Consider the following 23320-nt stretch of genomic DNA (forward strand, 5'->3'; position numbering starts at 1 on the left):
ACGTGAGCCAGTGTTTTAGCAAGTCACAATGAGTTGATTCGATAGTTTGTAAAATCGAATCAACAAAATAAAGCAAGGTAGATATCACAAGATCAGGACAATAACAAAACAACTATGTGCATGCATGTGCACGGGCCCTGACTGTTGAACAGGAAATAATTACTAGGACACCTAAAGAGAAAGCTGCACTTGCACACATAGGCACAACATGAAGAAACATCTAAAAAGTGAAGCCATTTTTCTTCTCTGCTACAGCGGCCATGAAGTGTCACAGTCATGTGGTGTGTGTGTGTCATGGACACACTGAATTTCAGCCACAAAACCCTCAGAAGGTCAGCCATTATTATCAAAAATTTGTTTTTTGCAGAAAAAGGCCCATGAAAGACACATATAAGAGCTACGACATATATGTGCACGTGTGTCACACACTGTAACCACCACTTAGAAACAGCTCCAAAAAGATCAAGCACGATTTCAGCGTTAATTATGATCCTGTGAAATAGTTGGCAGGCTGATCATAATGATCTGAGAGAGAAAGTGAGGGAGAAAGGATTCTGAATCTGTCTGTCTAAAAACCTAAACCAAGAAACAGTTCACAGAAAACAGTGAGGTGAATGTACGTAAACAGCTGCATGCATCCAGACATGTGCTATTCGCATATTGTGGGTGCACACAGGTTTGTGAGGTTTTTAACACCAAAAAAGTCCAATGCACTTCAGAGTATCCAGATAAAGCAAAAGTGCTGACAAACCTGATCAAAGCTGGTAGATAATTGCAGTAAAAAGTTTGGAAACCCTATGGAATTACCAGGCTTTTCCTCATTGAAGTGATAATTATAAACAATCTGTTTGAACTAATAACACACAAATACTTTTCTTCTTTTAGGTATTTATGAAACATATCAAATGATTTCTTTGCAACTGTAGGTAGTCACCCTTTGCACAATCATTGTCCAGTCCATGAGTGTTCAGGTGTCCACTTTACACTGAGAAGATTGTTGATTTAACCTGATGATAATTTTTAAGGACACAATTTGTGACGTTGAGTTGTGTGAGTTGTGTTGGCAATACTCTCCACGTTTGTTTCCATTACATACATAGTATCAGTACATTTACAAGTGTTGAACGCTATTACCAAGCATTTAATTGTTGATTGGAATATGGTGAGTGTCTCTTACCTGCAGTAGGGGTCTCTGGACACCGAGAACCTTCATGGTATCAGCATTGGCAAGAATCTTCAGAGGATCAGCTGCCTTGCTAACTGCCTCGATTTCCTTATTAATCTCTGTCCGTACCTAATGGTTGATTGACAAAAGTTTGCGTCAAATAATATATTTACAGGGGAAATGAATGAAGATCTGTTTTCCATGCCATTCCATGGAGTGAGGTAATCAGTAATCAAGTAAATGATCAACTTCCTCCAAAACCTTGCTTCCAGAGAAGGACTTCTTCACAATCCATTTTTAAGTAATTTCGTAAAACCTACCTCTTTTCATTAGCCACAGTATGAGAGTTGATTTTTACTTGTTTTGAATTGTTTTTGTATTAATGGTTTTGCATTTTTATTCTGTTCTTAATGTTAAGCACTTTGGTCAGTACTTGCTGTTTTAAAGTGCTTTATGAATAAAGCTGGCTTCGCTTGACTTGGCAAAAGATGCAATAAATGAAAATAGCTGGGAAAATAGATCGCAGCTTGAAAACAGCATATCATGTAGGTAACTTAAAAGTGAAAAGAAAATCTAAGAAACAGAGACAAATGTTTCCATGAGGCAGAATTACAATTCCATTTGTGCTAAAGCAGTTTTCCATCCATCCATTCATTTCCACTTATCCTTTTCAGGGTCGCGGGGAGCGCTGGAGCCCATCCCAGCTGTCATAGGGCGAGAGGCAGGGTACACCCTGGACAGGTCGCCAGTCTGTCGCAGGGCCAACACACAGGGACAGACAACCATTCGCACTCACATTCATTCGCACATTCACACCTAGTGACAATTTGGATTATCCAATTAACCTATCCCCACGAGCTGCATGTCTTTGGACGGTGGGAGGAAGCCGGAGTACCCGGAGGGAACCCACGCAAACACAGGGAGAACATGCAAACTCCACACAGAAAGACCCCGGCCTGATGTTGGAATTGAACTCAGGACCTTCTTGCTGTGCGGCAACAGTGCTAACCACCGTGCTGCCCGCTAAAGCAGTTTTAAACCAAACAAATAAAACACAGATTGATGCAGAATAGATTTAATTTGTGCAGGAAACTCTTCTGTTTAAAATACATGAACCTGCAAACAGGGAGAGATCTATGTTCTATCTATGGCCACATATACTTGGAAAATAACGTGTAGTTGCATTAGCACACCTCATTCTACTGAGCTAAGACCTTGAAATTCAAACGCAACAGTGGTCTCTAGTACTATGCCATTTCGTTTTGAACATGACTAGGCCCTGAAAGTCCATGCTTCAAAACATCAGGTTTGGCTCCGATTCTTCTCGTTGAGCTTCCTTTCATTCACACGAACACTGCTTGTGGTTTCCTGATGTAAGAAGCTAAAATCGCAGGTGAAGTGAGCTTTTATTCTTAAGAAATAAGGCCTTGTGGGTAACCTATGCATGATGCAGTTCTAGTGTTGTGAAAAGACTGCAAATTTAGCATCTGAGGAAACCACTGTGAAACGGGGATGAAAAAAAGTCAAAGTATAGAAATATGCCTACATTTCAATATCTAAATGGGAGAGAAATAAAGGCCCGGTGCAAACAATGTTGTGAGCGTCTTGCTCCCTCCCCCTCTTCACTGCAGAGTTTTAAAGGTTATCAGCTAATGAGGCAGGCTAGAGCGAAGACACAGCAGCATTTTGAACTTTTGAATAGCCTTAAAAAAGTTAAACACACACTCTGTAAGCAAGCATTAGTCATTTAACAACAATGAACAATCCAAACTACTAGAAATGTGCAAGTTTCAAAAATATGAGCAGCTTCAGTTACATTATATTAAAAATTTCTGGGAATGTATGTTTATGTATTTACAAAATGTTAAAGTGAAACTAAAAATTAGGGCAGGAAATCAACATGTGATGTAAGATGTCAAGATATATGTGTATTGTTTACTCTATTATACATATACAATGTTATAAAAAGTTTATTACCACAGACTATCTAGCAATATCTAAGCAACTGTAAATATAAAAAATATAAAAAATAACAAAATTATACTTAAATATGCCTGAAATAATTACATAAAATAATAAATCTTTCTATAAATATTGTAGCTTTCCCCCCCAAACCCAAAAACCTTGATTTCTCTTCAAGGTATCTTAAGAACCTTTGCAGTGATGTGTGTTTTCTTATTCCAACAAATCCTATTGGTCTATTGGTATTTTATGTCAATCCAAATAAAACAAAAAAGTAGTTTACTTTATTCTTTTAAAAACAGGCAATACTGCTAAATCCACCCAATTTACAGTACGAAAAATAAATCAATTAAACTACACTAAGTCAAATTTATTTGTGTTTATTTGTATTCACAAGTTTACACTAAGTGAATGCAGTATAAAAAAAAATCAGTGTTCAGTGAGAGGAGATATATAAATACAATAGCATCTACAATACATTTTTAAAAAATCCAGCATTTAAAAGAGTTTGAGTCTCTAAGTGTCTATAAAAAGCAACAAAAAAAAATGTTAAAGATGTAAATTTGGTTGTTGTGCCATTGTGCTTCTTCTCACAGAGAAAACTGAGAATATGTGTTTTGTTTCGCTGTGGTCTTTCTGTCCAGAATGGTGTTGAAACCAAAGGACTTTGACATGGAAATGCTGACACAGCAGATTAAGTGCATAATTGTACAAGTAGACAATACTGAAAGGGATAACAGCTAAATTTAAATTAGGTCGAGTTTTGTTTTGTTTTTTTAAACACTACCTGAATTTTTTTTAGTTCATTAGTAACCACAGCAGATGTTGACTGCAGTGGAAGAAGTTACAATGAAGCGTAGCTGCGGTTTCTTAATGTGAGGGATTGATTTCTGGGAAAGCTGGTGTTTCACTAAAGCGCTGCACTGACTGCTGATATCGCACTCTGTGAGAATTCATAAAATCCATCAATTTGTCATTATACTAACCTGGTTAAGGAACAGATCATTAATGTAGTAAGTGAGGAAAGCTCGAAGCTGGCACTGCTTGGCTTGACCTGGCCCCATGTTCATCTCTATTTCCTTAATGAATCTGAAAAGAAAAGGAAAAACATACAGATTTTAAGACATCAGAAAAACACCTGTGAGTAGTGGCTCATGTTGAAGTATACAGGCTTGACACCAGCAACACAATAACACTGTATCACTGGATCCAGCATCAATTCAAGGAGTAAGGTCTGCCATAGAAGCAAATTTTGGAAAGCTTTAAATGCCCCTCAAGATGCCTTTCAGTAGGGCAATAAAGCTTAAAGGCTCCAGTGGAGCTCCTTAGAGCCATTAGGGCAAACTTCAGTTAGACTAGCTAACTCTCAGCTGTGTGTTTGCAATAGTGGATGTGTACAGAGAAACACAATGGAAAGTATAAAATAAAACACCAGAGCTTTACAGAGTTATTAATATGAACCAATCACAGCTGCAGAGTGTATGCTCTCAGAATTCTTCCCAAACGCTGGTGTCTGCTTGGTCAGATAGGGTCAGACAGTTATATATGGGTTTGTAGAGGCACATACACACCTCGTTTGTCAAAGAATCACTGGTCACTGGCCTTGTCTCACACACACACCACAGGGCAAACCATGCAAGAGTAAGTGCCTTCTCAACCGCTCAGCACATATAAATGCACAAATAAATCAAACTCCTCACAACAGAATTCTTTGACCTATAAGACAGTTAATGTATGACCTCAACTTCCAGAACAGAGAAACAGAGAGTGTGTAAAGACAAGGAAAAACGAAATGCTTTATGTGGGAAGATCTTGAAAAAGTGAAGACAGGAGATGAACATAATACAGGTCTGAGGCTGTGAAGATAACTCCAATTGGAGATTCAGCTGGACATAACCATTTGTAAAAAAAAGACGGCTACACCATTGCCTGGTAACCTGTCTCTGTGCTTTAGTAATGCGAAGTGGAAGTTAGGGCCCACAGGCTGTAGCATTGCAGACAACTAGTGACACTTAGTCTATGCTGTAATATAGATCAGTGAAGGTGGATGATTGATTACCTAAAGCTTGCATAAACACACACACACACACACACACACACACACAGAGAGAGAGAGAGAGAGAGACAGACATGCACGCACACAAAAATGCCCACAAATAAAAACAAATCTCAAAAAGCACACAATGAGCACAAGCCGTGGGATCACACTACTCAGCAACTGTACCCAATTAGTCAGCAAGAGCTGAGCCAGTGTGTTTCTGTATGTGCGTGCATCCTTGTGTGTCAGAGTAGGCAAGAGAGACAGGGTGAGCAAGAAACCTAAACCTATTCTAAATCCTCCATTGATTCCCACTGAAACTCACCACAACAGAAAGTTAAGTAGGAAAAACTCTTCTGTGGCCTCATTAAAACCGTCAAGCTTGCAAAACCATTGAGCCAAGACATATATAAATACACACACACACACACACACACACACACACACACACACACACACACACACACATATATACATACATACATACATACATACGTGTGTGTGTGTGGTTTTTTTCCTGTTGTTGACAACTTCATTTCCAGAAATTGATCACAGGATAAAAGTTGCCAGGTTGAACGTGCATCGTGTTGTTCTGCGATCCCTCGCACGCTGTCAATATTGTCATTGTTTCAATACAAGTGCCAAGATGATGAATCTATAAGTTGGTGTGTGAGCACAGATGGATTTTTGTAGGCAGGGGTGATAACGTTTGAGTAATGTAGCAGGGACGAGGCAGTAAAACGGCTTTGTGTATCCAGACAGCCATCTGGCACCGAGCCGCGGGCCCATTCCCCGGGATACAGAGCCCATGGGTGATACGAGGAAGTTTAGCAAAGGTAGCTTGGCTAAAAGCACTGTTGGGGCCCACAGTGCTTATACAGCCCAAAGAGCACATGTTCAGTGAGCAAGACAACACACATTAAACAAAATGTTTTTGAGTGGCTTCAGAGAGATCATTTGGAATATAGAGTAGTGAGCCTGGTTAAAATGTAAATGGATAAATAACACAGGGAAAAGCACAGACGAGCTGTGACTTCCAAATGGATCCTAAAAGAAAATCTCTCCCAGCTTATTATCATTACAACCACATCTTCCAAACGTCTGCCTTGCTGGTGGCATGGCATACCGTAGAGAGAATAACAACTTCTAATGATGCTGATGATGGTGATAACAAATGACAGCATAGAAGTTAAAACACACATGCAAGCCCTCACAAACATACCCATCTAAAAGCCATTAACTTGCCTAAAAACTCAGAAAGTACTCTTCTCTGCAGCGTGTAGAAGCCCATTTGTAGACACTGCGAGCAAAATCTCAAACAGAAACATGGGGAGACAGACTGTCCTCTCACTGAAGAATGACAGCTAGCTTAATATGATCTCTCAAGGCTACATCTGAGCTTGCTTTTACACTTGTCTAACCTACCATTTTCACCTGTTATCATGAGCTACAGCACTATACAACAGAAAATGACTTGGTCTGATAGATTCTCAACTTGTCTGGTTTGAATTCTCTCTGCATTAATGGTGGAAAAAAAGTTTTCTATTCCCCTGAACAAGTCTTGTCTCGCTATATTAAGTAGCCAAAGCATATTTCAGACACGCTTTAAAGGGCAAAGTAGTACTGTTTCATAAAAGCAGCCAACATCCTTAAGGCTCTCTTATTTCTACAGAAATAAATGTGCATTTAGACCTGCATACCAGTCTAACTTACCTCATAAAAAAATCATACTAGTAAAGTTACCAGTGGGCAAATACATAAAATGCTTTCTTAACTGGCTTCCAATTAACAGAATTTTTTTTTTTTTAATTACTCATTAATAAGATGCGTTTAATGCCACCAGACTTCAGTAACACTGCCCATTTAGCTGATGATGCTGTTATAATTGGGCCCAATGTGATGTTAACAATGTCAGTTTCATTGAGAGGTGACAACAAAACACACCAGTCAACCATATGGCAGGTGTACACAGCAGAGGTGTCAGCCAAGTCGCTAAGGAGCCGCTGTGGAAGCAGTGGAGAGACACAGCAGCAATAATGCCGTGTAGATTCACACACACACCTTTTTTCCAGCTGCCCTAAAAATAATATGACAGTCACTGACACACCGACTGGCAAAAAACAGCAACACAGCCCAACAAAGGAAATGAATCACTGAAGGGACAGCAGGATTTCAGAGTGAGTCCCTGTAACCCACAAACGACACATATAGTGCTTAATGTCACTACTCAAACAGCTTAAAGACACCACGATAACACAGTCGGATCTTCCAAAAGGATAATATCATAAAGCAATACATGTAAGGAGTTGCTGTTAACTTTATTTTTACGTTCATTTTTCTCCAAGCTCTTTTACTAATGACCGGAGAGTCGGGCCACTGTATAAAGTCTCCTTTAGCACATCTTGAAGATTATCAGTGGGGTTAAGATCTGGACTCTGCAGTGGCCAGTCCATGTGTGAAAATGATGTCTCATGCTCCCTGAAGCATTCTTTCACTATTGTAGCCCAATGAATCCTGACACTGTCATCTCGGACTATGCCCGGAAAGAAAAGCAATCCACTGACAGAAAAACCTGGTCATTCAGTACATTCAGGGAGTCAGCTGACTTCCTTCTTTGGCAACATAACGTTTCTGAACCTTGACTGACCAACTGAAGCCACCTCAGGTCATAACACCGCCCCCACAGGGTTGTTCACTACGCACCAGGCATGATAGGTCCATCACTTCATCTGCCTCTCATTTTACCCTGATCCACACATCACTCTGGAACACGGGAAACAATTGCCCCAGAGTCCAATCATTATATACCCCCTCGCAGCCTATTTTCTGATTAGTCTCACTGATAAGTGTCTTTTTTTTTTTTAAAGACTATACAGTTGTTTGTTTAGTCCCATTCCCCTGAGTTCTCTTCACATTGTGTGGGTGGAAATGCTCTTTCACTATTGAATTCTACTGTTGACACATTTTGATGGGATTTCACCAAATACTTAAATAATCTCTGATCACGATCATAAAAAAATAACCCTGTTAAATCATTTAAGATGATGGTTCACAGCAATCCTTCTGATTGTCAATCAAACGATTTAGTATTTATCACTAATAAAATGTACAACCAAAGTAATGTATTTTTAAAAAAAAAAAAGGTTAAGTATTACTTGACTCCATATTGCTACATTTAGGTTGAAGCAATCTCTCCAAAACAGCTATTCCTTCACCACGGGTGCAATAGAAGCAGTGACCAGGCAGACACAAAACATAAAATGAATCCAGTTTCTCTTCTAAACGACAGACAGAGTGGCTTCAGAGGCAGCAGATCCCACACACACATATCTTCACACAGATGCCAAGACTCCATCACTCATACCCTTCCAAAACACGGCATGCGGACAATACAAGCCCCAAACAATAAAAACATACCCAGACTTTCATTCAAATTCAGTGTTTGTTAAACTCTGTATTTCACTCTGGATCCAACATGGCTGCACACTTGCACATTAAGTACAGTTTCTTAGCAGCCACTGTAGATGATTGTACTTGACATCATGTAATTATCTGTCATTAGAAAACAGATGTCAGAGCCTAGGGTCTAGAGCTGGATAATTCTAGGTGTCATGCCCCATGTGTAATCATGTTAAGAAATAACATTCCTGACAGGCATAATATATTTATGCTAACATGAAACTGTCTAATGAGTGAATTTACTGTATCCCAATGGCTTTGTGATCATTCGGAGAAAGCTAAGGTTGGAATATTTTTTTAGATAGGTAAAACAAATGAGAAGAGACAAGGACAAAAAATGTTTTTAGAGCAGTTTTGAATTCATCTCCCACTAGAAACTAAACCTAAGGTAACAAATGCATCTTTAAATTGAAAGGGCTGGGATCCCATCATCTATCTCTATCTGCAGCAGCAGAGTAATGATGCTGAAAGAGAAATGGGATAAAGACAGAGATTTAAGAAAGACAGCAGAATAAGAGTGTGCTGAGATCGATTAGGGACTCAGCATTTTTAAATCTCCCTGAATTCCCCTCAGGCACGAACCTATCGGCTATGGTGAATTCTGATTTCACTGCCCGGAGAGGAAGGCTGGTTCTGTAAAGACCTGTCACACATCAAGGACAGGACAAACAGCACCTCTGCCAAATAAGAGAGCAGCAGGATAAGTGAGAGCAGGAGTTTGTGTCTGTGCATAACTGCATCCATGGCATACTTATAAAGTGTGTCGCACTTACACACACACACGCACAGACATCTCTGGGACACTTGAAATCACTATTTTAATCTTTCTTACAACGGTACGAGCCACTTAAGGGGGATTTCAAAACTCATAAAAGGATTTCAATAGATAGGTAACACTTTATTGGCTTTATCCCACAAGTAATATTAGTGTCCGTTCCAACTAATTTCCATCTTTTAATTGTTATCCAACTGCATGTTCTACATTGATTCTCTTGGATATTACACACTCCAGTACACACTACTTAATTATTTCTACAATGGTTTTACATTGATGAAGCTGCACCTGAGGATATAAAGATCTACTCAAGAGCTTTCAAAGCACATAACAGCAGCACTGAGTCAAAGAATACTTTATATTATAGACAACTTTGGATGAACAATGTTCCAAGCAAGCAAATGCCACATTCACCACAGGATGGCACTGTGTCAGCTTCATCTAGGAGCTCAGGCTTAAAGACTAAAATTAAAAGGTAGATGCTTTCTTTATAATAAACAGATTTAGAATAAGAACTAAGTTGCCATTTGTTATGTACCGATTTTAACCCACACAAGATTTTCTGCATGGCTGGGTATGTGAGACTGGAATACAGAGGAAAGCAAAAGAAAGTGACTGATAAATAGTTTTTGTTTATTTTATTTTGTTTTGTTTTTTTTATTTATCTTTTTCTTAATGTGACAATACTGTGTGTGATTAAGTGTGTGAGCATGTGTTTTCATCAGTCCCTGGTGAAATGCATATGGTCTTCCCACACACCGCCCACGCCTCTTCCAGACTCCCTGCTGTTTACACCCTGTTCTTGCCCCCGTTGCTGCATCGCATACGCTGAAGGCTTTCGGTGTGTTTTCGATGTATGTGTTCGCAGTATGTGCAGTGGCCTGTGTGTGTGCGTGCAAGAGCAGGTGTTTTTGTAAGAGAAGAAAAGAGATTTAAAAAAAAAAAACAACAACGGGGGGGATGCAAATGTATTATGGAAATTAGGTGAGCAAGTGTGACCACATGCTCAGAGAAGCAGGTATAAATGGGCTTTATTATCAGAACCTTAACTAGGAAGAGTGAGATTTGTAAAAAATGACAAGAGAAGTCAATCCTTTTGTAGCCCTATGCTGCACAAGCTGCATGTACACCACAATGGATGAGAGAAAAAGGACTGCCACTCTGATGCATCTATTATAGTTGCTTCCCATTATTTGGTGCTTGACCCCAATAAAAAAAGAAGAACAAAAAAAGAGATTAGCGTCATAATTTGAATGAAAAAAATTTTTTTCACACCAAACCTCCTTAATTAGTAACCTTGGCAACAAACTTCCACTAAGTAAAACGTTCTGTCAGGTAACCACAGTTCTTGTAGGTTAACAGGATAGTTTCCTCTTTTTTTGTTTTAACTAAAGGTAGGTATACATAAAGAGAATAATAAAGCTTGTGACATAGATTCAAGAGGAATAAGTTAATGATTTGGCTCAGAATCAAAAATAACCAATCAGCTGCTCTTTGACACCTTAGGGAAACATTTGCATCCTTTGCCTCCACTTATGCGGTATAATTTGAATAAAAGACTAAATATATATTTAAATGTTTGATTGGTTTCAAAATGTGGGGTTAAAAACTACCGACAAACATACTCCAACTGTGGCTTAGTGATTAAGCCAATGCCAGTCTTTGCATGTATATCTTTGAACTCCAATTTTGGCTTCCACCAATTACAAAAGAATGGGCAAAGCTAACTAGTTATAGTGCTTAATAATCACATTTAGTAAAAAAATTTTCATTTAGGCATGTAGACATGGTCAACACAACCTAATGAATGTTATTTAAGTGGATTTGATGGTAGCATCCACTGTTTCTGTGAGTGTTTTCATGCAGTCTACAAAGCAGCCAATGAGATGAAGAAGGGGGAAAAAAAACCTCAAAATAGAAAGGAAGGCCAACAACACTAATTTTAAAGAGACTATTCCTGTATTCTGTACACTCACCTGTACTGCACGGATACAGTTGTATAAGGTAAACATGGAGGGCTATAAAGGACATAAATAATGGCAAATGTAGGAGAAACACAGTGATGTTGATTTTGTGGTTATCTGTGTTTGGCAGAACAGCAAGCAGGTGTGTGTCCATATATTTGCAACAGATGTTCATTCTGTCTATACATGGTTGTGCGCTCTCACATACTACCTCCATTCACCTTTATGTCTCTGCATGTACTTCGTAAATGTATGCAGACACTTGTGTGTATGTGTGTGTGTGTTGTCACAGTGTGGTGCAGACCAATTAAAACAAGGAGATTGATGACCAGGGGCTCTGAGTAGCAGCAGCGGCTGTAGCAGTAGCAGACAGCTGCTTCCTGCAGACAACAGGAAATGAGATGGCCCTGTTTAGCTGACGGTGCCAAACAGAAAACACCACAGAGCCTCAAAGACAAATCACCACCTTACTGCTGCTACAGGCCTCTTCTACCGTTTTGCTACAGCATGCTCTCTAAATATAGATGTATGCCACAAGATGCTTCTTCATGTAGGGCATGAGTGAATTTGGGTTTATGAGTAACGTGAGGTAATTATGCAGTCACCTCTATAATAAGAGAAAAAATGTACTATTGTTATGGTAAATTACCGTTTAGCTGACGGTAATAGCATTTTAATGTAATTAAGGTCTACTTAACAGCCACATCTATTTTTCTTCAATTTTAAATTTAGAATTAAGTAAGTGCCTTTCTAGCAAGGGCTCAAACCTGTCCACTGGTGTTTTGTTACTATTCACTACAGGGTTTTGACAAGTTTGACAAGTTTGGGTTTTTTTTTTTTTTTTGCTAAAGGTTGTCATGTACATGCTTTTAATAGAAATGGCTGTCTCTGCTGTCTGTTTAGTGATGGACAGATTTAGAGTCTTTGGAGTCTTTAGTGCAAGTTTAACAATATAAATGTCCCCAACCACTAGTAATCATAAAAGAGCTGAAACACCATCCATGCATAAAGGCTTTGTATTGCAGTCTGATTTTCCAAAGCTACCAGTGGAACACAAAACATATCTCCCATTTACATTTAATGGAAGCTAACTGTTGCTTTTTTCCCTTTATCTCCAATCCCGTGAATGGAGGAGGGCTGTGGGAAGCAAGGGGAAGTTCAGCTGTCTCGCATGCTTCATTGAGCAATTAAGACCACTGAGAGGTAAATATCTCTGAATGTCACAATAGGAGGCTCCTAGGCCCAAATTATGCCTTTTTAACCCCCAGTGTACAATGCCGATGAATAGAGACAGCGAGGCAGGTGATGGCACAGAGGCGTGTTCGTGTATGGCCCCATCAAATGGCTATTTTCTTAAGAACAAATACCAATTGCAATTTCAGACACACATAAACACACACTATTCTCTAGACAGATAGGCAGGTGCAGATAAACACTGTATCTGCTTTGATTGTACCCTGCTCAGTGCTTAAGTATTTTAAGAGTTCACCTCCCTCTTATAAAAACAAGACTGATTAACAAGCAGAGCTCTAAATGGACTCCCACAGGGGGAAGGGGACTGTTTTATTAAAGTAAGCTAGGAAGTAAAAAAAACAAAGCTGACAGAGTATAATGCAGACACCGATAATTGAGTATAACAAAAAATATAGACAGGCATTCACTTTATGGCTATCGTTATATTGGTTTTTGGAGAAATCACCATATTTAGACGAGAGGGTGGAGTGCTAAATTATGAGCTACCAGACTATTTTGTCAAATAATTCTACCAATTAAAAACCACCTGTGACTTTAACCTGTCATTTAAAGTGGGCAATAATTATGCAAGCTGAGAATTCTTTTTTAAATTATAAAATAAATGAATTTTTTTTTAAAAATAACGTGCAGCTCGTGTAAAGGCAGAAATTACCTATTGAGACCAAACTGGTTTTTACACAGGGATGTAAACTTTGTTTAGTTCTGTTGTGAAGCTGGGCGATATGCCACAGCAGTTTGTGGGGATTGACTCGCTTTAGCAGCCAGCCTTAGGTGGCTATTCAAGGAACCACAGCTTTTGGCACTTACAAGCTGGTTTCATTTTCCAGCCCTGGAGTCTGCTGCTTGGCAAAAACTGAAAGACTTCAGGTTAAACTGTAAAGAGTGTTGGACCCAATTAAAGGTGGTATTCACACTGTTTGAACAGTCTTAGCAGAAAACTAGCAAACAGGAAAATGCATACTATATGTTAGTACGGAGCACATGTGAAGACAGATGGAGGGAGACTTATCTGAGCCAGTCATATCCTAATTCATACGTTCTGCCTTTGGTGAAAGTCATAGCATACCAAGCTTTAGCTCTTGCTTTTTAAGTTGTTAAGTGGTCAGAAAGCAAAGAATAAAGTGGACTGAATGAGCGTTATGCCCATCTTCTCTGACCTTCGCAAACGCTGGCACGCCTATACACTCGCACATCATAATCTTTTCTAATCAGAAGTGATGGCGAGGTATATACATCTGAGCCAATGAAGGACACTCATGGTTCAGTGAATGACTCAGCAAGACTGAAATGGCAACTATCCCTGCGAGAGCAAAGTGCGAAGGCACTTTTCAATTCGCCTGAAAAAGTACTAAGAAAAACACTTAACCTCCACACAACACACAAAGGGCTAGCAAGCAAGGATTGACATGAGGAGTCTATTTTGGCCCAAAGAGGAGAGTGAATGAAAGATGCCCTGAAGAGAGTAGGCAAGTTGAGGTCAAAAGGATTGCTTTGAGGAGATGGCAATGGCTTCAATATTTTTTTCAAAGATACAATTGCCACGGGTTAAGAAAGACAATTTAGTTGACTTACAAATAAAAAACTGTCTTCATCTTACATTCCCATTTCAGTACGTCACTTTATCATGTATTTCCTTCTACTGCCCAGCTAACACAGTACACTAGCACTTCGCAGTATCACAGATGCTTAGAGTGATGCAGTCCTTCAAAAAAACTGTTGCTTGGTGAGCCACTTCACATCATATTTTCTTATGATAAAAAAAACACTCAATATTTATCACCTCTTCTCCTTACTGTATGCCCTTATCTTATCTCCCACCTTTCATTTCACTCCTTTTTCTCCCCCCTACTGTCATTTCTGGCCTCATATCCCCTGTAACACTTCAGACTCTTCCCATTCACTCATCTCTCTCTTACCCGCTCTACCCTAATTCCCCCACCTCTCTCTATTTTTACCACTCTATTGCGGTTATATCTCTGTGGCACTGTTTCAATACTTCCCCCTTGCCACACCTTTCCTCCATATCTCGTCTCCCTCTCTCTCTTTTAGACTTCAATTCCATTTAGACCTTTATGTTAGCGTAGGACTTTCCATCCTGTTGCATCCACGTAGTAAATTGAAATGGTTCTGGTGGCTCTATAGAAGCCTGATTGAATTTAAAAAGAGAAAGTACCATAAAGAGAACTAGTGGTGAGAGGTCTGTAATACACTCAGGGCTTCCCATGCTATGACAGTGTTGACAGGGGGAAGGGAGAGGGAAGAAGGAGGCACCAGAGGTGAAGATCAGTGGGATGGTGAGAGGTAAGAAAAAAGAAAAGAAAGGGTAAGAGGGCAAAATGACTGAAAATGTTGAAAAGAAATATAGTCTTGAAACCAGCCTATTACCCATCACATGCAAGCCGATACACAGAAACACAAAAACCTTCATAAGCCCTTGATAGTGACACCTCACAGAAATGCCTCAATCACGGTTTGCATGGCCTGGAGGGAGTGAGGTGACAGGTCTCATATTGGAGAGGGCCAACAAAATGCAATTCCAGGAAGTCAGCTCTAGGGCTGTGTGTCTGTCATACGTACAGCTCTGATAATACTCCCACACATCACATTACACCGCCAAAATAGCCACCTCTCAGCGTACAGGGCATTCACATTCACCACACTGAAAGAAAAGTGACAGACACACACATCACACACACATGCAGCTGGTTTGTGTATATATTACTGCTAGGAAAAATATGATGTTACAGGTTAAATTATTCATTGATCCTTTCATAGCCTTTTCAAGCCTTCTCTTTGTAATGTTATGTCTTGGCCTGTGTGTTAGTGTGTGTCTACTTGAAAGGGCTCTCATGGGATAGACACAACCTCAACCTTAAGCTAGAACTGACCTTTAACTTTGTGTGTTTCACTCTGAAAAAATGACAGGTGTGTGGGTAATATGTATGAGTTGTGAGTATTTATGCACATGGCCATATTGGTAATAGAGAATCATTCTATAAAATATCAGGATGACCCCCCAAAAGAAGAGGTGAAGGAAAGAGCAGAGGTGGAAAAAAAGAAGGAAACAGTGACATCTTGGTGGGTACATTTCACAGCAGATCAGAGTTATAAATGAACTAGGATGGCAACTAACTACAGCTGATCTAAATTATTAAATATAATGCATCCATGAAGCATATGCCCTAACAAATAGAAGTAAAAAAATGTAGGATAACCCTAAAATATTAGGATGCAGAGGGAAAAGGTGGGTTTTTAGCCTGAGGCAGAGGTTGACCAGAGACTCTGCTTCTGACTTCAGGGAGACCTCATTCCACCACTTTATGACAGAAAAAAGATGTACAACTGTAGGGTCCTTAGAGCCCTACAGTCAAAGACTAATACGGTAGGAATACAGTTTATGAGCTGTGGAGTTACTTTAAAGTTAACTTGAATGGTCACATTGAGCTAATGAATTCAAAGACTCAAGCAACCCTGGGTAAAGAATAGCTGTAGGGCTATTTAAGCAGCTCCACATTGCTGATATCAAAAATACTGCATGGAGTTAGTTTGGGTTTAGGTTGATATAGATGCCAATACAAGATTATTTATGCACTACATCTCATACATTGGTTAATACCGAATATCTTAAAAGGTTGGCTTAAACAAGAAGGGAAACAACCACAGAAAAATTAGCTACAAAGAGAAAGGAGCATTAAAAATGATGAAATATAAATAAAAATTATCCAGATGGGAAGCACAAACACTGGCCTCAGTCTTTTTTTCTATACTTGGTTTCACTCCAGTCCTTTGTCCACTTATAGTTCTGTTTTCCACAAGAGTAGAAATTAGACATTTGTAGTTACATCATTTATTTATGGCACTGCCAAGAAGATGGAGCAGAAAGAAACAACATTCAAAGATGCCAACATGGTTATAACCAATGCAGTGATTACACTAAACTAGAGCCTTAACTGAACTAAGCCTTGTTGTGCTTATTTTGGAAAGTGGACTACGTGATCCTTAAAGGCTGACACATCAGAAACAGCATGTTACCACTGTACTTAATTGCTATGCAATTTATCTTTGGTTTTATAAAGCATGAGAAAATCGCAGCTGCACAAAGCTACTGAGGATCATAAACTGTGTTACATCTAACTGGTCCCTGTTTTCACCAGTTATCAGCACTTTAACAAAATGCAGACACTGACTCATCCCAATTATTTGCTGTTATGAAACACTGACAACTGCAATCTGCTAAAAAATCATATGCATTTGCTGCTTCCATGCACACCACAGAGGTATGTAAGCATCCTGTTTAGTGCCTGTAATGTAACTCCTCAACAAGACTGTCAGTGTCACTTCACATGTATGTTGTCATCTCATTTCCATCAAATGAACTGGATTCTGCAGTAAAGCTGTTGGGAAAGCTGTTGCAGTTTGTAGGAAATAAAAGTCAGGTTTATTCAAGGTCAGCTGCAAACTGCTTTGGGCCAAAAAACCTGCAGTTACTATCTATATTTTAGATATCACACTAAATACTGTATATCGGTATAACAAATATTTCTCTGACATGGTTGTGAAGGCCGACTCTATTTTTTCACAACATTGCTTCAGTTCACTGAAACTTCCAGATACAGCTTTCTTAAGGCCCTACCACAGCATTTTAATCAAGTTGCAGTCTGGACCTTCACTGGACTGCACTTGCAGCACCTTGACTCTTTTCTTTTTCAGCCATTCCATCGTAGGTTTGTTGCTGTGCTTGGGATCGTTGTCCTGCTTCATGACCCAATTTGGGCCAAGCTTAAGCTGTCAGACAGACGGCCTCACATTTGACTTAATGACCTCAAGGCACAAAACAAGCCGCTCAACTCACAAACACGTTCTTTTACAAGGTTTGTGTCATGTGACAACAGTGTCTTGCTATGCTGAGCAAAGCGCAGCATTTGTCCCTTCTCGGGAGCACTTGCATGTGTCACAGCAAGGTGTGATGTACATTTGCATGACGAATAGAAATGCAGACTGACAAGCACATATAGTAGAAGGGAATACGATGAGTATAGCAGGTAGCTCATGTTGGCCCATTTGCTGCACCTAGCAGTCAGGTCAGCACATGCCGCTTCCCATGTGAAAAGCCGTTCACCTCTCCACCACCATGGTACGAGGTGCCTGCACTGATATGCTGTGTTTGGGTTTCATCAAAGATGACGCACATTATGGCTGAAGAGCTCCACTTTGATCTTGTCTATCAAAAGGACCTCGTTCCAGATGTCTTTTGTTTATTCAGATGTCAACATGTTATTTTTAGAGTAATGCTTATAAAGTATCAAGACTTCAGGTTTTGTAAGGAGAGCATTCTTTGACATCCAGCCTTTTGAGCAAACACTTCTCCCTTGTTGTCCAGGTGAACTCCTTTTAGTCATTTCCATATAAACCACAAGTTTCAAGACTGAAATGAGGTTTGAATGTTCATCCACAAATTGCAGCAGTTTGCTTTTCTTGGTAAGCACAGGTCTCTTTCTGTTATCTTCACAAGCAATAAAGGGAATTTTAATAACTATAGAAAAAAAAAACATGAGCCACATCTTGCTTATTCGCATTTCATGAGTGTATATGTACATTGTAGAATGTCTATTAATAGTATGAATCAGACAGGTGGTAGTGTTATCAATGTTTTCTTAGACCAACTAGACCCAATGGACTTGATTCGTCTTTTTTGCTGTGCTATCTTTCAGCTTAACGAAGGCTTTTGCCAGCATACATCCTGGAATGCTCTCATTACCTTGGTGTAGTTGCCAAGGGAGCCAGTGTGATATTCAATACTTCTGTTACCCATCCCTCCAATCTCATTTACACTTGACACCTGACATTTGCATAATGGCCTCGCTCCATCTCCTATCTAGTGAAATAAAGGGTTGAGGCAAGGTGGTTATAGAGTGTGTATGTGCTTCTATGCTCATGTTTGTTTGGTTGTGATGAGCAGATATGCCTATCAAAACTGTGCATGTGCGAATACGCGCATGAGTGTGTGTCATAGATAGGGGTTAAATGACTTCCTTCTAAATGTAGCTCATTAAGCCTGTGGAGACCTTGGCGTGCACCATATTTGCTGATTTGGGACAACTTGCGGAAATGCTGGCAGGAACATGTACATGTGCTTGCTAATCAGGAATACTGTGACCTAATCAGTCAGAAACAGATATTTGGGTGTCAGGAAAATTTAGGATGAACACGTATTTGTACCCCCCCAATGTAAGCTGTTGGAGATACTGGTGGACCGCTATGAAAATGACACTACGTCAGAGCACTGCGTCATTGCGTCTGTTCAGTCATAATGAAACTTTGCAAAATATTTTTCAACAGTCCACAAGGAATGGCAGAAAAAAATTAAAGTCTGATTTGACTATCACCCAATTTGTATTCATTTTAACAGCCTTGACAAGAAAATACATCACCTTAGTTCTTTAAATAAAACTGTCAGAGAATTTAAGGCTGGGTCTGTGATGACAGTATGGGGTAGTAGTTGACTCACTGGCATTTTAAAATAAAGTCTATTAACATAATAAACGAAAAAAAACTTCAAACTAAAAGCCCGTTGCCAACTAGAGGGGTTTCTGTCGATAGGAACACTAGTCATTCCCTACTTGAAGGCGGCCTGTGCAATTGGCAACAAGATGTTGGGGATGTTGCATGCCCAACCACCTGGAGACCAGTTGGTTACCACAATTACTTGCAATTGCTCACCAAATGTAAATGTAAAAAAAAAATAATAATTCAATGCAATTACCACACAACTACTAATTTTTTCTAGTCTCGAGAAGGTTTCCAATTTAAACTCTAGTATTATTGAGCCATAAGATAGGAAATATATCTGTGAAAGTTCTCAGTTATCCAGGTCATAATAGTCTAGAGCAGACCTTCCCAAAGTGTGGGGGGCGCAGTATGAAAAGGAAAAAAACAAAACGCTTGGACACTGCTATCGATCGCACGACCGGCACTGGAATACGCTTAAAAAGGGTTTGTCTTTTTATTTTTCCCAACCTGGAAGCAATATGAGACAGCTTATATGGAAGACCTTACAAAACGAAGGCGTCTAGCCTGGATAGGAGCCGTGAGACGAGCTGATATCCAGTTCGCTTCCATCTCCAGATATCTGTTGGTGTGCTCCAGACATTTCCACTCTGGTAAGTTCTATATATGTTCATATCACTCTTTATAGCTTAATAATATTATCATTGGGGCTCTCTGAGGTTATAGAAATTGCAAACAAACATAGAATTGAGTGACTGTGCAGACATACGTGCTATGTAACGATTCACTAATTCTTTCGCACAACTGTAGGGAAGCCTGCCTATGAAATGGATCAAGCAAATCCAGACTGGGTACCAACGTTACACATGGGGCACTCTGAAATCCGAACGTTAGGGTAAGGGTTAACAAGATACGTGAAGATATCGGGGGTAGGACAGTGGCGGTAAGTCGTCTGGGTCTTTACTCCACTGCCGTATTTCATATGGGCCCACATTTGCGATGCACTCCATTTTTTTCAAGTACCGCTGCTTCGCCTCTGGACGCAATGGGTCTCTATACCGTCCGTTTTCTTTTGAGCTGCTTTTAAGCGTGTTTCTTGTCGTCGTCGTTCCAACACAGTGTGTTTGTTTTGATTTGTGGACCCGGAAAATGGCGCCGCGCTCCCACAATACATTGCGGCGTGACGTCAACTCCAAAGCCCTATAGGGGGTTCATGACCACCCACGGGGACACTCCCCTAAGACTTCTCCTCCATTTGACCTTAGAACTGAAGAAGCTTCCCGGATGAGAGGTGAAACGTCTTCAAGCAACTTAAAGAAGTCCAGATGCTTTTCTTTCCAAGCTCTTTAGAATAAGATAGGAAAGCAGCTCCAAACCCAACTGCTCCTTCCACTCTGCTTCACAGTTATCAGTAATTTTGTTGGTGTGCATTGCCTTGTTCTGTCTGAAAAAAATAGTAACAATTTTGAACATTCCCCAAAATGTTCAATTTTTGTCACTTGTTCACAGAATATTGCCCCAAGACAACATTCAGGTGGCCTTTTGCAAACTTTTTTTGTGTGATATTTCCAGGACGCTCACTCCTTAAGAGAGTAGCAAAATTTCATACTATTTCTCTTATTGTGGAATGATGAACACCCAGGTCTTTAGAACTGCTGTTGAAGTTCCTTTCAGCTCTTTGTAAAATGCTTGTTTTTAAGGTCTTATAAAAGTTGTTGTGATCTGACATGGTGAGAAAGACAACTAAGTGTGTTCAGAAGACATGTTAAGTACAACTATTGAATGTTATTAATATAGCAGGACTGTGTTTGCCTGTAACTGTGACTTAGATGAATTTCACAGTGCATTTTAAAGTAGTCAGTGCATCCATTTTTCTTATAACTATTCACCACCCGCCTCCAAAAACCCATATCATGTACGAGAATTATAGATGAAGAAATTAAAATATGCAAACACAGAATATTCCTCATGATGAGACAATTCGTCTTTGCATACTTTTGCACATATTAAATAAGGAAACTGACTTTCTCATAATTTACCAATTTGTCACAAAAGCAATGCTTTATGGAGCACTCGCCACAGAAAAGAAGATCAATATAACCCCTCCATCCCCCCAACCCTTCTACCCAGAAAGCTGGTGAGCCTGAGAAGAGTGAAATGTCTTACTTAGTAAATTGCATTTTAAACCAGAGGGGAATAAATACTACAGATAAAGACTGCTCTAATGTGCTCAGATCCATTAGAAATCTCATATTCACACATAGCTGAAATCACATTACAAGACACCCTTAATGTCATTTCACAGGGTTTTTCCACCAGCATTTGCTGCCAGGGTGAGACACCAACATCAAACATAATGGATTTTTGCCTTTTTCCCTTTCCACCCCACCTCCCTTGTGTTACTCATTCCCATCTTCTCTGCTCTGTGCTATTCTGGTTCAAAAAATGGCTCAAACTTTTATTGTTATTGATGTAGGTTCTATTTTGGGTGGATGAATGAATGTACCCAAAATGACCACACACAGACAGAGAGGGTACTTTTACTGCTCATCAACCCTGGAGGAAAGCTTGTTCAGTGTTGTTACATCTCACCAATAAAGTGTTCCTATTCTTTGACTTTGCATGTTCCACTCACTGACAAGAAGAAGAGCTGACGGAGAAAAGTGTGTACTAAAGACAGTTTGCACAACTTTTAAAAGCATTAACATGTAAAATAATTTTCCTAGGGAAATATTTAAAGTCATCTGAGGAAATAGCACCAGTGTCTATTAAGTTCTTAACCCTGGTGTCCTAATAACCTTGTGCAAGCAGAGGAGAGGAGAAGCAGGAAGAGGCAAGAGGAGGAGATACAAACTCAATCATTCTGCCAGTTTGACTTTTCCACTGGTTGAACACTCAATGAGCACACCATGACTCCAGTATGACTGTTTGGGAATCAAACCATCACTGAAGGGGTTTACGGACAAAAGGGGAGAGATATTCACCCTCTTTTAAAAAATGTCTGTCTCTTACAGCTTAGGAAATACATAATTTCATATTTCACAATTTGAAATATATTAATATTAGGATTATGATACTGAGAAGCAAAATTAGATTTATACAGTTTGCAAATCAAATACAATGAGGAGCTAATGAACTGTGTCCAACAACTGGCTAATTTTGGCCGTTATGTGGATTGTCCAACTAATAAATTAAACCAAGCAAATATCTACAAGGACGACGAAAACACAAAGCCACGCAAAAACACAAAGCACAGCTTTTGTTAGGCTGCAGAACTTGATTTTACTCACACAAGTACAAACATTGTCCAACACTGATTATTAGCTGTGAAAGATTGTCTCTTTGAAATGCCCGCAGTGTGTTTAGCTACTGTTGGATTAGATGCAGTACTGAGTTGAGACCATCTATCTTTGAGAATAATTAACTATCCAGAAAGATGGACCAACTTATGTAACCACCAATTAGGAAATCGCAAACAATCCTTTCAGAGGGAGTTGGAGAATTTTAATGAGGTTTAATGACTTGTTGATTGGTTGCTGGGGTTTGTGTAGACTGGTACACGGGGCAGATGTGTTGGGAAGAGTTAAAAAACAAACTCCCTCGACAATCCTCCTCATTTTCATACCTTTGGTCCTCAGTGCATGCTATATCTACAGTAACAGTTGGTTTTTCTCAGTAAATGTATCTGTGTGTGATCTGTGTAGTGAGTCTAGGTATGTGTGCACATGTATGCTTATCTATAGCTCCGTTCAACAATCAACCTACCCCCCACTTCAGTGTACACACACACACACACACACACACACACACACACACACACACACACACACACACACACACACACACACACACACACACACACACACACACACACACACACACACACACACACAGGGCTACTTCAGAAGCCTAGCCCCAGACAGGGTGAGCAGATCAATCAATTACATCTCTGCTCCAGCAATCAAACAAGGTTATTATCAGGCAGCAGCTCACCGACCTGGAAAGGCCTAGCCAATCAAAGGCTGCTGTGATGTGGGGGCTGGCACTCGCTCATGTGACAGTAACACAGAATGGCAGCTCATGTTGTCAAGGGATAGAACGACGGAAAGAGGAAAGACAGACAACTGAGGCTGAATTCAAAGAGGGGAAAAAAACAGAAGAAACAGCATAGAGAACAGGAACAAAAGTATATCTGT

At 39.7% G+C, this 23320-nt stretch overlaps 1 protein-coding gene across 1 annotated transcript in view; it reads right to left on the reverse strand.

Moving 5' to 3' along the window:
* The window catches only part of exoc4 (exocyst complex component 4), a 139920-nt gene that overhangs the window by 48857 nt on the left and 67743 nt on the right, over window positions 1-23320 (reverse strand). Inside the window, exons 12-13 of the mRNA XM_004548257.3 lie at window positions 4114-4216; window positions 1178-1294 (exon numbers count right to left, since the gene is read on the reverse strand). Coding sequence (XP_004548314.1) covers window positions 1178-1294; window positions 4114-4216 — 220 coding nt within the window. The remainder of the gene's footprint in view (window positions 1-1177; window positions 1295-4113; window positions 4217-23320) is intronic.

Source organism: Maylandia zebra, linkage group LG17, assembly GCF_041146795.1.
Source record: "Maylandia zebra isolate NMK-2024a linkage group LG17, Mzebra_GT3a, whole genome shotgun sequence".
NCBI classification, from domain to species: domain Eukaryota; kingdom Metazoa; phylum Chordata; class Actinopteri; order Cichliformes; family Cichlidae; genus Maylandia; species Maylandia zebra.